The sequence below is a fragment of the Poecilia latipinna genome, unplaced genomic scaffold (assembly GCF_001443285.1).
Source record: "Poecilia latipinna isolate Pla-1442-1.1 unplaced genomic scaffold, P_latipinna-1.0 Scaffold1450, whole genome shotgun sequence".
Classification (NCBI taxonomy): domain Eukaryota; kingdom Metazoa; phylum Chordata; class Actinopteri; order Cyprinodontiformes; family Poeciliidae; genus Poecilia; species Poecilia latipinna.
Window position 1 is genome coordinate 175,010 of NW_015114066.1, and position 13,656 is coordinate 188,665.

At 38.0% G+C, this 13,656-nt stretch overlaps 1 protein-coding gene across 1 annotated transcript; it reads left to right on the forward strand.

The window, feature by feature from the left end:
- Positions 1-3,010: 3,010 nt before the first annotated feature.
- On the forward strand, positions 3,011-12,911 carry hs2st1b (heparan sulfate 2-O-sulfotransferase 1b). The gene is made up of 7 exons (XM_015057261.1): positions 3,011-3,635; positions 7,418-7,641; positions 9,246-9,331; positions 10,667-10,805; positions 10,902-10,999; positions 11,185-11,342; positions 11,952-12,911. Exons 1-7 carry the CDS (start codon positions 3,512-3,514, stop codon positions 12,176-12,178), a joined length of 1,056 nt encoding a protein of 351 aa, XP_014912747.1. The 5' UTR covers positions 3,011-3,511; the 3' UTR covers positions 12,179-12,911.
- The last annotated feature ends 745 nt before the right edge of the window (positions 12,912-13,656 follow it).

The following is a 13,656-nucleotide window of genomic DNA, read 5'->3' on the forward strand; positions in this document are numbered from 1 at the left end:
TACTAACGGAAAGTTTCTGTTTATATCATAGGTTTGTTGTGCCTTTCTATACTAAAGGAAAAATATATAAAACGTCTGATTTTCACAATGAGATATTAACAATCCCCAGGTTACAACTCAATAAAATCCAAACCATCTTTAAGTTTATAAAAGTATATATGTTCAATGTACAGTTATATATTATCAATCATAAAAGGCTCATCCATCAAAAATAAATGGCTAAACTGAAATCTCTACATGTCTTCTCTTGAAGGAGAGAAGACACAAATACACACAGCTGCATATAGAAATACACAACAAAAGAGAAAAAAGCATGAATGCAGTATTCAGAGGATTGAAAGAGGCTGAAATTCACCACATAAAACCTTTTAAACTCAGTGAAACCTTTTAAAGAGTGAAAAGAATCAATTGCCAAAAAAAAAAAAAATGCAGACATTTGAATTAGTAAACAGGTTTGGTAGAAAGGAAGCAGAGCTAAACTATTGCTTTTCAAAGTAATATTTCAAAATGTTTTCAATTTTTTAAAAGAAGTCTATGCAGAATATATATTTGTTGTTACAGGCAGCCTGTCCAGGGTGCAGCTTCTTCTGCCTAGAGAAAGGCAGCAGTCCGCCGCACAGATAAGCAGATGTGTGGATGGATGGAAGGATAGGTTGTTGTTGTTTATCCTGTTAGCATTATCTACTATAAATGCAGTGGTCAACAGTTTATCATTGTTAGATAGGTGTTATCTGCAGCCCTGCAGGTCCACATGATAAATAAAATAATTGCCACTTTGTTTTAGCATAATTGAATAAAGCTAATAGTTCCCCTCAGACCAAAGCCGCAGAAATACAAAGCTTCTGTGCCTGTTTATTGAGAGGCCAAAGGTTATCTTTAAAACTATAGGCTAAACTGGACAAACTGATAGAATTAATACTGGTCATGTGACGTTTACCAGTTGTTTTATTGAAATCGTAAGTGAAGGTTTGTAAATCCAGGCTGATTATGCTTTTCTGTCAGTAAACAGACAGTAAAGCGTAATCTGGAGATGAAATATGAAAAAGTTTAAGAAAAATGTTCCCTTCTCTAAACGGTAACTTGGAGATCTGCTTCCTGTTCTGTTTTTGCTTACTACCGTTTTTGTTTTCAGACAGTATACTTTTTTTATTATTATTTTTTGTAATTTTTTTATGTGCAGAGAAAAATACATACATTTTAATCAAACAACAGAGATTAATATATTTCAAAAAATCTTTCAGATTGTTTTCACATTATGCTAAAACATAAAATAAAATAATAAAGATAAACATGAATTAAAATATATTTGTTTATTTGAGGTTTATATTTATTCATTTGAAAAATTAACAGGATGGATGAATTGGATGCCAAATTTAGATTCTAATGTTAGAGGTAACACAAACAAAGCACAGCTAGCCACCAGGCTTTATTGTCAGTTCTTTCATGTCACACAGAGCTGTTAAAATTTTCTGCACTGTATTTCAAACTAAAAAAAAAAAGCAATACAATTAAACCTTATTAAAATGCTGGTGTGCTCATTACAGTTGTTTCATAAACAATGTACATTCACCCAGCTCCTGTGTGTGACAGTGACACTTTATTTGAATGGGGTTGAATAAGACTGTCATGACACTTTCATAAACATGACATATCACATGTCATGAACATGAATAAGCCTTCATGAATATTTATGACTGTTGTCATAAAGTGTCATTCGATAAATTATGACACTTTTAATACAAAGTTGACATTATTCAAAATGTCTTTGTTATGACAACTTGACATTAACCAAGAAATCATTACTGTTTAAACTTTACATTTAATAACATAAAGTTACCTCATTTTTAAAGTGCAATCAATAATACTTTTATAACAAATTTATATCAGTAATGATTTCTTGGTTAATGTCAAGTTGTCATAACAACGGCATTTTGAATCATGTCAACTTTGTATTAAAAGTGTCATAATTTACCGAATGACGCTTTATGACAACAGTCATAAATATTCATGAAGGCTTATTCATGTTCATGACAGGTTTTTATGACGGTGACATGTCAGTCTTATTCAACCCCCTTCAAATAAAGTGTTATTCTACTAGTTACATCTGGATTTGAGTTCTAACAAATTCACATGGAATGAAATAACTTGGTTCATGTGTCAGAGCGAACAAAACTTCATTCATGAAACGCTGCCGCCATCTGCTGGGTAAACTGTGCATTACTGATCCCAGTTCACTGTTGAGGTTAGTCTTCAAGTCAAATAACCTTAAAGTTTTCTTGATGAAGCACGTTTAATATGCAAAGCAACACCACGTGTCTCCCATCAAGATTTAATGATAAGATAAAAACAAATAAAAGTTAAAATGGAACGAAAACAATATAAAAAACTAAGATGCACAGGTGAGAAATAATGATATAAACAGTCAAACACTAACAAATGATTCAGTAATTTTCTCCTCAGTGTAAATACCCTAAATAAGTTTTTTTTTAAATATTTTAAAAATGCTTAGAAGTTTTAATAGGAAGAATAGGGTGCATTGTTTTCACTACATTGGAGCCAGTGAGTTTGTGATAGCTTTGTAGAATAACATATCAGTGAATATGGATCACTGTTAGCTCACTGCTAAGAAACATGAGAGAGATGATTTATATGGTTACATTAATACAAATTTATTTGTTGTATGCAATCTGTCAGAAGATGATCCTGAACTATATGTCCAGCATAAAAACAATGTTTAACTTGATGGTAGCTTTGCAAATAGCCTCAAGTTTGCCCAGTCTCTTCCAAGCATTTCCGTTACAGAAAAACATTTTCAATAAATATTTTGGTAAATTTATTCCATTAAATTATTAATCAACATGACTAAGCCTCTTTGGCTCAATCACAGTAACATTTCCATGAGAAATACTTAAAAATTTTCAAGTATTTTCAAGTATTATCATTTATTGGTTTGCTCATGTGGAAAGATTTAGCTTTCTTCTTGCTTAGAGGAACATATTGCTGTCCAGCAGGGGGCGGCATACAACTTTAATAGAGATAGCAGAAGAAGTAGTTTCTGCTCCGAGCTTGTAAGCTGCTGCATGTCACTGAGATAATAGTTTGGTTTTTATTTTAACGAAATTTATTTGAACTATCACAAGCCATGTTGGGGATATCAGGACGGATTTTTCTGCGGTTGAACAAGACATGAAGTAGAATAAAAACGCCTCGTTTTTTTTAAAATATAAGGCTGGCACGAGCTCCCTGATGCTGGTTACCTTTAGCTCAGAGCTAGCCCGTGTTGGTTTGTTTTGCTAACAATGAGTTACAGTAACTGTTGTATTGTGTAGCTGCTCTCTTAGTTAGTCGCGCTCTGTGGTTTTTTGTTTTTAGTTGCAGAGGCCAGTAAAATAAAAGCGGCCTCGGCCGTGGAAAGCTACCAGCAGCAGAGACTCTTTGTTGGTGTTGGCAGTGATTTAATGAGCTCCTGAGCAGCTCGCCGTGTCCGCGGAATGGTTCACCTGCTTGTTCAATGGGGCTGCTGAGGAGCACGATGCCGCCTAAGATCCAGCTGCTCGCCGTCCTGGCGTTCGGAGTGGCCATGCTCTTGATAGAGAACCAGATCCAGAGACTGGACGAGTCAAGAGCCAAACTGGGTAAGAGATATCTCTGTTTGTTGCTCTGGAACTATAATATGTAAGCAAGGCGTTCTATAATCTTCAAAGACATACAGATTTAAAGGGATTTCACAATCAGCACCACAAAGAAAATAAAGTTGGAAGATTCCAAATTGTGGTTTGAGAACTTTATGTTTAGTGTTGTATGATTGAGTTCAAGTCTGGATTTTTAGATGCTAAAAGAGATAAACAAACAAAAAAACAGTAAACAATGTTATTAATAGTCTAGTTTCAAAATAGATAAAAAAAAACAACCAAGTAAATGTTTTTTTGAAATTTTGAAATTTATTTCGAACATGATACAAAGATAAAAAGTAATATAGTACACAATAAGAAAAGTGAATAGAAAAGAAGAAAAGAAAAAAAATACAGATATCTGTTTTTCCAAATTTAAGGATACTTTAAGGATCCTTATTATGTAACCATGAAGTGGTGATATTACAATATCACACAATGTGGTGATGTCATCCATGTATTTCAATGGGGTTTAATGTGATATCACTACCACAGGCATAGTTGTGAAATAGTTCGCTTCTTAAAAAAAAAAAAAATCTAAGGTCTGAAAATTATGTTGCTCGTTTTATTTAATTCCCATAAATAAAATGCAATTCTCCTGTATGTAATTATTCCCAGTATAAATAAAGCTGTTCTGTTTGTGGCCTCAGAGGTTTGGCTAGAGAACAAACAGCTTCATGGAGACAGAGGAAAACAGCAGAGACGGTCAGGGAGGCAGCTGACGAGCGTAAAACTGGGTTGGCTTCTAAAACATCTCAAGCTTTTAAACATCCTACAAAGCATTGTGGTTTCTATTATCATTATTATAAAAGTGACACTAAAAAGATACAAATCAAATCTTTTGTCTCTTTGGCTTTAAATCTGTCGCTGCACTGCCTCACTGAACAGAACAAAGCCGTTATCAGAACGGTTCCATTCAGTACTGCGACTGTACTGCTGAACAACACACGATAACTGGATGTAAACGGATTTTTAAATGGTACCACAATATATATGGATTATCTCCATGTATGCAATACTGGAAAAATAATTTTAGCAGCCATAGTAACTTAGGCTAAGTGAGCCTATGTTTCCTTAAGCTCACTTAAAGCAGGGATTGTGGCATTATTACTGTCACTGGATGTCTAACTATTACCATGTTAATGCTATTTTTGTCAAGAAAATGATGCTAAAATTGCCCAGCTGTCCTACAGGAACCTGAACTGTCAGTTGAGATGAGGAGTTCTAGAGGTAGACTGTCGACGAGAGTTTTGGAGTCTTTGGACGCTTAATAATTTCCTTTTATAGAATTATTATTTCTAAGGCTACATTTCCACAAGACTGCTGCCTGGAAACAGCTGGTATATTCTGATGTTTGAGGAAAAAGTTCCACATCTAGACACCTCGAGTCAGCTGTGGTTGTCATGCCAGGCCACTAGATGGTGCTGTGATCTTAGCATGTCATCAAATGTGCTGTTGACCGTTAGCTTCCACCTCATTGTAAACAGTCACCTGTCTCCCACCTACAAAGTGCTCGTCCTATGTAACATAAATCAGAAGTTGTGTTAAACTGATCAGGCTAAGCAGCACAATACTGCACAGAGCTGCGGGTTTATGCGTAAAATAAACCTTAAAACCTTTAAACCTGTTAACCAGCGTCTGGTCAGGAATAAAAGGTTACAGTTGGGGCGCTGCGGTGGCGCAGGTGTAAACAAATCCTAACCCAAAAGAAAACGTGTAACTGCAGGGAGAAGCCATGAGTCAGGCAGCCAAATGAAATTGTACAGAATACTTTTGAAAGCCTCTGTTTTTCGACATGTCGAATATTTCACTCATAAACGGATGTTTGGCTGCTTTTTTCTGATCCATAAACAGCTGAGTTCCATCATACAGGTGAAACTTCACTGAGCTTTGAAAGACCGAGTTAAAGCTCAGTGACTCGATCTGGATACACACACACACATACACACACTCCTGTATTTGGCTTTCATTTATTTCCACTGCAGTGGAGGAGAAGAGAAAAAATGAGAAAAAACACTTTTAATTACGCCTCCTGTCAATATTCTCATCAAAACCTGAATTAGGTAAAAGTTGTTCCGTCTTTAGGAGCTGTGTTGTTTTTAATTAATTAAGGTTTGCAAACACACTGCGGTGACCTCATGTCAGGTTCTGTGTGGGAGGAAAGACCCCCATGTTCACAGCTCTGAGCGCTCCTCTGACAGCTGGAGACGTCCACACTTCTTCCAGCTGTTTGCTTATTAATCTACTGAGAAATGGAGATTTGAAATCTTTTGATATATTAATGAAAGTTTCTGCTTTGTTGCAGGTAAATTATGTGGCTGGTGTTTGTCCATGTTTCTCTCTTTTTACATTTCGCATATTGAGGTACCTGTGTGAAAGTGTCACCTTGTGTTAGTTCCTGAACAGAAAGTCCCAGGGAAGAGATTATTAGCTCTCAGTAGCGTAACTATTGGTTACCAGCTGGCGGTGGGGGCCCACATAAGTGATGGCAAAGAATCAGAGCTATTTTCACCAAAACTAGTGTTAGTCCCTCTGGGATCTTTTTATTGTTTTTATTATTTTTCCTCATTATATCCCTTCCAGAATCTGCATATAAACAACATAATAATATGGACAAAATACTGGTTTATGTTTTTTAAGAATTTGTTTAGCATTACTTTTTTTTGTTGCAGACTACAACTTGACGTTGAGTAAGGCTGGTGTAGTAGAAGTGAGAAATACTGCCACCTGCAGGTTGTAGCTAGCAGTCATTTAAACCCAATGTTTTTGACCATTTTTGCGCAAGATTTGCAATAAATTCACCATAATCAATTAGCGTGAAAAATATGTGAGGATTTGTTGATTTTTGATGTGTTTTAATTTAGTTTCAGTCATTGTATTTTGAGTAGCCTCATTTAATTTGGTCTTCTATTGAGGTTTTAGTTCATTCTGACTAAATCTAGTGTCAGATTTCATTAAATGTTAATCTGCCTCCCTAAAATATGAAACCTTTTGCAGATCTGTGAGAAGAAGAAATCTTTAATTAAAATGTTTATCCTTGGATGGAATAAAATGACAATTTTCTTTTCTCACACTGACACAGATTTAAATTTGTTACTGTATTTGGAAAAAAAAACAACATTATTTGAGTTTTTTTTGTGGTTGAACAATCCTAAAAGCAATGTGAATTACACACAACATCCTCCATTAAAGACAACATTATTGAAACTGTGCCAATAGTGGAACAAAAGCACATTCCAAGTTAATATTTATCATTTAAAACAACTAAAATGATCAGACGAAGAAAAAATGTTATATTAAAAGCAGAAAAAAGGAACGTCTATGTATTCAGTAGCCTGTTGCTTCTAAATGTATCATTTCTTTGACTTCTGGTTAACCAGATTAGTTCTCACTGACTAGTTTTTGAACTTACCAAACTTGTCCACATGACTGAAACTAGACTTGATCAGATTCCCAGCCCATTTTAATTTTTGTCTGAGGTGACAAAATGTCAATCTTTTTCACCAGAAGTCATTCATGAGGCAAATCAATAAATGATAAAACATTTGCTTGCAAATGTCCATAAATATGTTTTTTTTTTTTTGACAAATTTAGTCACCTTTGGCTTTGTATTAACCAAATACCACAATGAAAGTGCTGTAGATTACTTTGTTTCGGCCAAAAGATCGGTAACCTCTGCAAACACACAGCAGAAATGTCCACCGGTTCGTCAGTGATGTTGGGTTTGCTGCCTCTGTCCTCGGCAGAGCGGACCATGGCCAGACACGAGGTGGTGGAGGTGGAGCTGCGCCGCAGCGAGGACGGCGGCGGGTGGGAAGCCGACGACTCGGTGATCATCTACAACAGGGTTCCCAAGACGGCCAGCACCTCCTTCACCAACATCGCCTACGACCTCTGCAGCAGGAACCGCTTCCACGTGCTGCACATCAACACCACCAAAAACAACCCCGTCATGTCCTTGCAGGACCAGGTGAGAGCCTTCCCACTTCAAGTACATTGTTTCCGTGGTAACCGGTGAAGGGATGCGTCAAATGTTCAGATACGTTCATCCTGCTGGAGACGCTTTTATTTTCACATTACCATAAAATAATAGATTTTCATCTAAATAGACCAAAAACAACCCCTCGCATCTGCTCGTTTCCATGGTGATGCTAATCATATATTAATGAACAGAGCAAAGAGTGTTTTGCTGGCACCACAAACGCAGAGCTCATGACGAGCCTTTATGGCTCCAAATGCTGAAGGCTGAGATGTTACACTTTGAATAGAACACATGAGCTTTACCGAGTTTGAAACCTCTGAAAGCAGTTTATTACATGACAACACAAAGGATGTATGATAGTTTTATTTATTTTTTATTATTTTTGTCTTTGTGGTAAATAGAGAGCAGAAAAGATTTTTAGTCTTCTCAGACCCGTTAATGAGAACAAAAAGCAGGGAAACTTGTTCTGCTTTGTAACTTTCTCACCTCAGACAGACAGATAATGTTTAGAACTTTTGCAATAAATCAGGTCATCTTATGATTGTGACCAATGTTGCTTGTTCAACCTGTTGCATTGTTCACACAAATGTGACCCAGACCCAGTTTTTATTTATATATATTTTTTGCTCATAAACTTTGTTTTTTAAATTATTTTGTCATGGCAGTCTGAAAAGAACAATTAAAATCTTTTCACCAAAGACAAAAACGTAGATTTGTGCCACTTCCACATGTGGTACGAAATTAAATCCAATAGTTTTTCATACCAAATCCGATTTTTGATTTTATTTATTTTTTCAAAAAAGAAATTGCAAATGATGGTAAATATTTTCAAAAACTTGCTTTTATTTCATTTGTCCTTTTTGGGAGTTGACCTGCATTCAAAGTCCAAATAAATACAAAGCTGTAAAAGATACTTGTACAACAGATGGCACAGCCTGAACCACCGAGTGCCATGGTGGGAAAAAAATCCACATTTTCTTCATAAACAGAAAATTTACATCCAGTGAAAGAACATCTGTGTTTCCTGTGTAAACTCCTCGAGGCGATTAACTCTGAACTGTAACCAAATTGCACCTTTACTTTAAAAGAAAACCGAACTTTGAACCACTGATATACAAACCGGTCTGTTTTCCATGAAGCTTTTCTTCCTGCTTGATCAGCCCCAGTGCTGCACTGTTGGGTCCATTCCATCACACGTTAATGAACGGACTGCAAGGCTACACACCACTCACCTCTCCAGGTGTCTTGTTTTCATCTCCTCGCCGTGTTTGTCTGCTGCCTGCTGCATTGAGCACATAAAAGCTCCGCAGCTCCAGTATTGTTATACGTCTGGCTGCTGGTGCCAAGGTAATATCCTGTTTGCCCTCACACACTCTGTGAACACGGTCAAACTGAAATCCAGTCTGCGGTACATCACACCCCACCTTCCCTTCTGCTACCATTACATCAGGAACATGAAGAGGATTTTTTTTACATCCAAATGTCTTAACCAACCAATCACACTTAAACTCCTGTGCAAAACGAACCAATATATCAAATATATTGTTTGTTTTTGTTGCTCAACAATGAAGTCCCATTATCTCCGCCTGCAGGTGCGCTTTGTTCGGAACGTCACCACATGGAGAGAGATGAAGCCTGGCTTCTACCACGGCCACGTCGCTTATCTGGACTTCTCCAAGTAAGACCCTTCATTTCCTGTAATACCATTAATATCCAGATAAGTTACACGCAGTTAGCAGAGCAGATAAAGAGAGGGGTCACATATTGATTGCCAGCTTGTGCTTTAGTGTTGATTAATAGCATTGTTGTCCTTATCTTCCCCTGACTCTATCGTCCCGCTGATCACAGGTAATTATTCTAATGGTCCAAGTGTTTCTCAGAGAGAGGGAGCGACCTTCTGTTGGCGTGCGTCGCAGGGATCTTGCCAACCGTTCACCGGTGGATGGTTACAATAACACCGAGTCAGTTCACAAGGACAGCGGCTTCACGCTCTGCTGCAGCCAAGCTGCTCTTAAGTGCAGAATCTGCTTTTATGATTATAAAAAATATTTATCGTCATCGCAATATCAGTGTGCGCTATACAAATAATCTTGATTGATTGATTGTGCCTTTTCTGCCGTTTGACTCTGTCCTACTGACTAAATATTACATTAAAATAAAAAAATTACGTCAAATGTCATCAAATATATTGGCCAACAATTACTGCTCTCCAGTAATGTACATTTTGGCCACAAGGCATGTCAAAAATGCCTTACATCATGAAAACATGATAAACACATCATGCAGAAGCAGTAACAGACATTGCATTTTGCAGTTCCAGATTTGTGGTGGACAGAAGCTGAATGCTGCTTCTCCATGACCTCTCAGAAGACCGGAGTGATCTGGAAAGTTTATACAACAGCAGATCAGTGATTTATAAACTAACAGTATCTAAAAGTCTATTATCTGAGCTACTGGAGCCAGTAGAAGAACTTTAGGCAGACCCGTGAAGCTACTGTTGCAGGAATCAATGCGACTAAGTGCATGGATGAGTTCCTCTAAATCTTGCTTGGTCCTTTTAATCCTGGAAATTTCAGGTGATAGAAGGTCAACTTTGTAACTGTCTTTATGTGTCTGAAGATTCAGGACTGAGTCCATCGCTACACCCAGATTTTGGGACTAATCTAGCTTTTAGCTGTCATAACTGAAGATGTGTGTTGATCATTCCTCTTTAGGTCCAAAGATGACAACTTCAGTATTGTTTCTGTTCCACTGGATCTGTTGTTATGGCACATCCATGATTTGATTTATCAGTCGAGTGTTTGTATGGGTCCAGAGTCACTTGGTGAGATCATAATGTAGAGCTGTGTATCATCTGAGTGGTAACTAATAGTAACTAATCTTATTTCTTGTTATAAATGAGCTCGTGGGAGCATGTTGATATTAAAAGAAGAGGTTCCCAGGATTGAACCTTGTGGTATCCCACCATGCTTAAAATGCACACTGATAATGTCTGGTTTCTGTTTTCGTTTAGATACGGTGTGAAAGGTAAGCCAATGTACATAAATGTGGTGCGAGATCCGATAGAGCGCCTCGTGTCCTACTACTACTTCCTGCGCTTCGGAGACGACTACAGACCAGGCCTTCGACGGAGGAAACAGGGAGATAAGAAGGTCTGTGTTGCACCAATCGCTCATTTTACACCCAATGTATGTCTTTTTTATTTTTATCTGGATCTACAATAACTGCTGACATCTGGTTTATTTCAGACCTTTGATGAATGTGTCTCATCAGGAGGGTCTGACTGTGCTCCTGAAAAGCTTTGGCTGCAGATCCCCTTCTTCTGTGGTCACCATTCAGAGTGCTGGTAGGTGGGATGCCAAGGAGAATTGTCATTAAAGGCAATTTAGACTAGAGTTAGTCAAGTCAAAACTATTTGATGCAGCTGACTTATAAAGCACAATATCCCTGCTGGTGTATAAACTACATGGGAATCGCTTGTACACGTCTAGTAAAGGTGATTATAGTTGGTCTGGGACATTTGGTGTGCAGGAATGCCGGCAGTAGATGGGCTCTGGAACAGGCCAAGTACAACCTGGTGAATGAGTATCTGTTGGTTGGAGTAACTGAAGAGCTGGAGGACTTCATCATGATCCTGGAGGCTGTTCTGCCGCGCTTCTTCAAGGGAGCAACAGAACTCTACAGATCAGGTACCAGCAGAGGCAGAAGCAGATCTGCTGGTTCTCTCGTCATCCATGTGAACGTCATGCATTTGAGACTCTCAATGATTCATTAGAACAATTAGATTACAAATTACAAAAATTGGGTGTACAGTTTTAGGACCTATTGTGCCTTTTTTGTAGCTAAAGCAGAGTTCTGTGTTTTTGCATTAGGCCTTATGGCTCAGTCCAGTCCCACTCTGTTTGATTGGTTGATTGGCTGCAGTGGCAGGTAAAGGAAGGATCTGTATCTACTGCTGTCAGTCCAAATGATGTTGGACTAATGGCGGCCAAAAAGAATCAAAAGTAGCATTTTTAGAAGTTGCAGTCAGAACAGTCACACTGGGGCTGTTAATGCCACTGACTTGTGACTAACGTCCGCGTCGCTGATGATGTTCGTTGCATAAATATTTTGGCTGATGAAAAGAACAGTTTAAACTAGGGATTTATTATCGGTATTGGCTGATGCTTGTCATTTCTTACCATTTAGCATTGGTCTGATAAGTCAATCTGGCTGATATTAAATACCTTTATGTTTTTGCAATGATTAGCTTGTGTGTGTTCAGAGAACTCCTCAAAACTTTCTTGTGTTGCTTTCAGGCAAAAAGTCCCATCTGAGGAAGACCACCGAGAAGAAGCCCCCCACCAAGGAAACCATCGCCAAGCTGCAGCAGTCAGACATCTGGAAAATCGAAAACGAGTTTTACGAGTTTGCCCTGGAACATTTCCAGTTCGTGCGCGCCCACGCCGTCCGGGAGAAGGACGGCGAACTGTACGTCCTGGCCCAGAGCTTCTTCTACGAAAAGATCTACCCGAAGCTGAGCTGAGAGCCGAGTTCTCAGCTCAGCTTATTCTGAGGTTATTCCACTGGATCTGCTGCAGACTGTTCCGTTAAAGGTCAAGCAGAAATATGTCAGGTTTTTCTTTAAACTATTTGCTGTTGAGAAAACTGAAACTTGGACTAAAAATCTACGCTGTGAAGAAAGTGCATCTCCTGAGACAGTTGCTTTAGCTGGTTAACAGGCAGCAAACTCAACCTAATCCAACCACTTAAAACTTGCTCTCAACTGTGACTACGGGAAAAAAACTAAACTTCTGCTTTGAGTTCTTTCATGATTTCTCCACCAGGACTTGTTTACACATTCCTTTTGGTCAAAGCTGCATTTGTACATATTGTATCAACAAGTTGTAAACTCAATTATGGACCAAAAGGAGAGGAAAGCCAGAAACGAGTGAACCACTGCATTGTTTTTGCTTCCCGATGTTCTAATTTTGATCATGTTGAGATGGTCTTTAATTTTTAAACCTTTAACATATCCTGTCAGTGTTTTGTCACAGATGTAGTGCTGATTTTCATAGACCTGCTCTCTCTGAAGCTGGAGAGAAAAGTATTGATCAGATCAATGAACACAGTGTGGAAGTACAGGGTGATTTTAGCCAGACTCAGACTGATAGTGCCTTTATTGTAATAGAACTCTTTTGTCCACTTGTGTGTGTTCTCACATTGATTCCCACTTCCTACACAAACATTCTGACAAAAAAAAAAACATGACTACATAATGCTTGACTTCTGTGGTTCATTTAATGTCCAATGGAATAGTTTGACTTAATTTTGTACTGAAAAATACATCAAAAAATAGACATAACCAGCTAAAATGTAAAGATTTTAAAGTGGGCAAGAAAAAAACATGTTGAAATGCACATAGCTTATCATGCTTGTCATAAGTTAGCCGAACCTGTTTCTGCTACATGCTGTCAGCTGCCCAGTTTAAAACCTTTATATATGTTTTTTTATTGCTGGTTATTCTGTCGTTCTGAAGCGGGTACCCGTTTCCCCGGCATTCTTTTTTTCCCACTGAAGTTATGCACACCACTTTCCTCTTCATGAAAACTACACCTCCTGACTGCAGTTCCTGGATCAAATGCTAAAATCCCTGGAATCCAGCATTTCCAATTTACATTTCATTACCAGGGTTTACCAGAGCTTCCCATCCAGACAGATGGCTAACGTGCACTTAGCTTAATTGATATGTTTGGTTTATTTTGGGGTGTGGGGAACAAAGCAGGAGATTACTGCTAGATTGGAAAAACAATATGCAGTTGTGCTAAAATGCCAACACCTATAGTTGGACATAATAAGCTTGAAGAAGCTGCTGTCCACGTGGACGTTGACATTTATCAACCATCTACTGTTCTAGTTTTATAATTCTAGTCTTAAATGAACAGGGTTGTGTTCATATTCCAAGATGCCAGCATCATTTTGGCATGAGGCTTGACCACTCTTCTGAAATGGTCATTTGAGTGG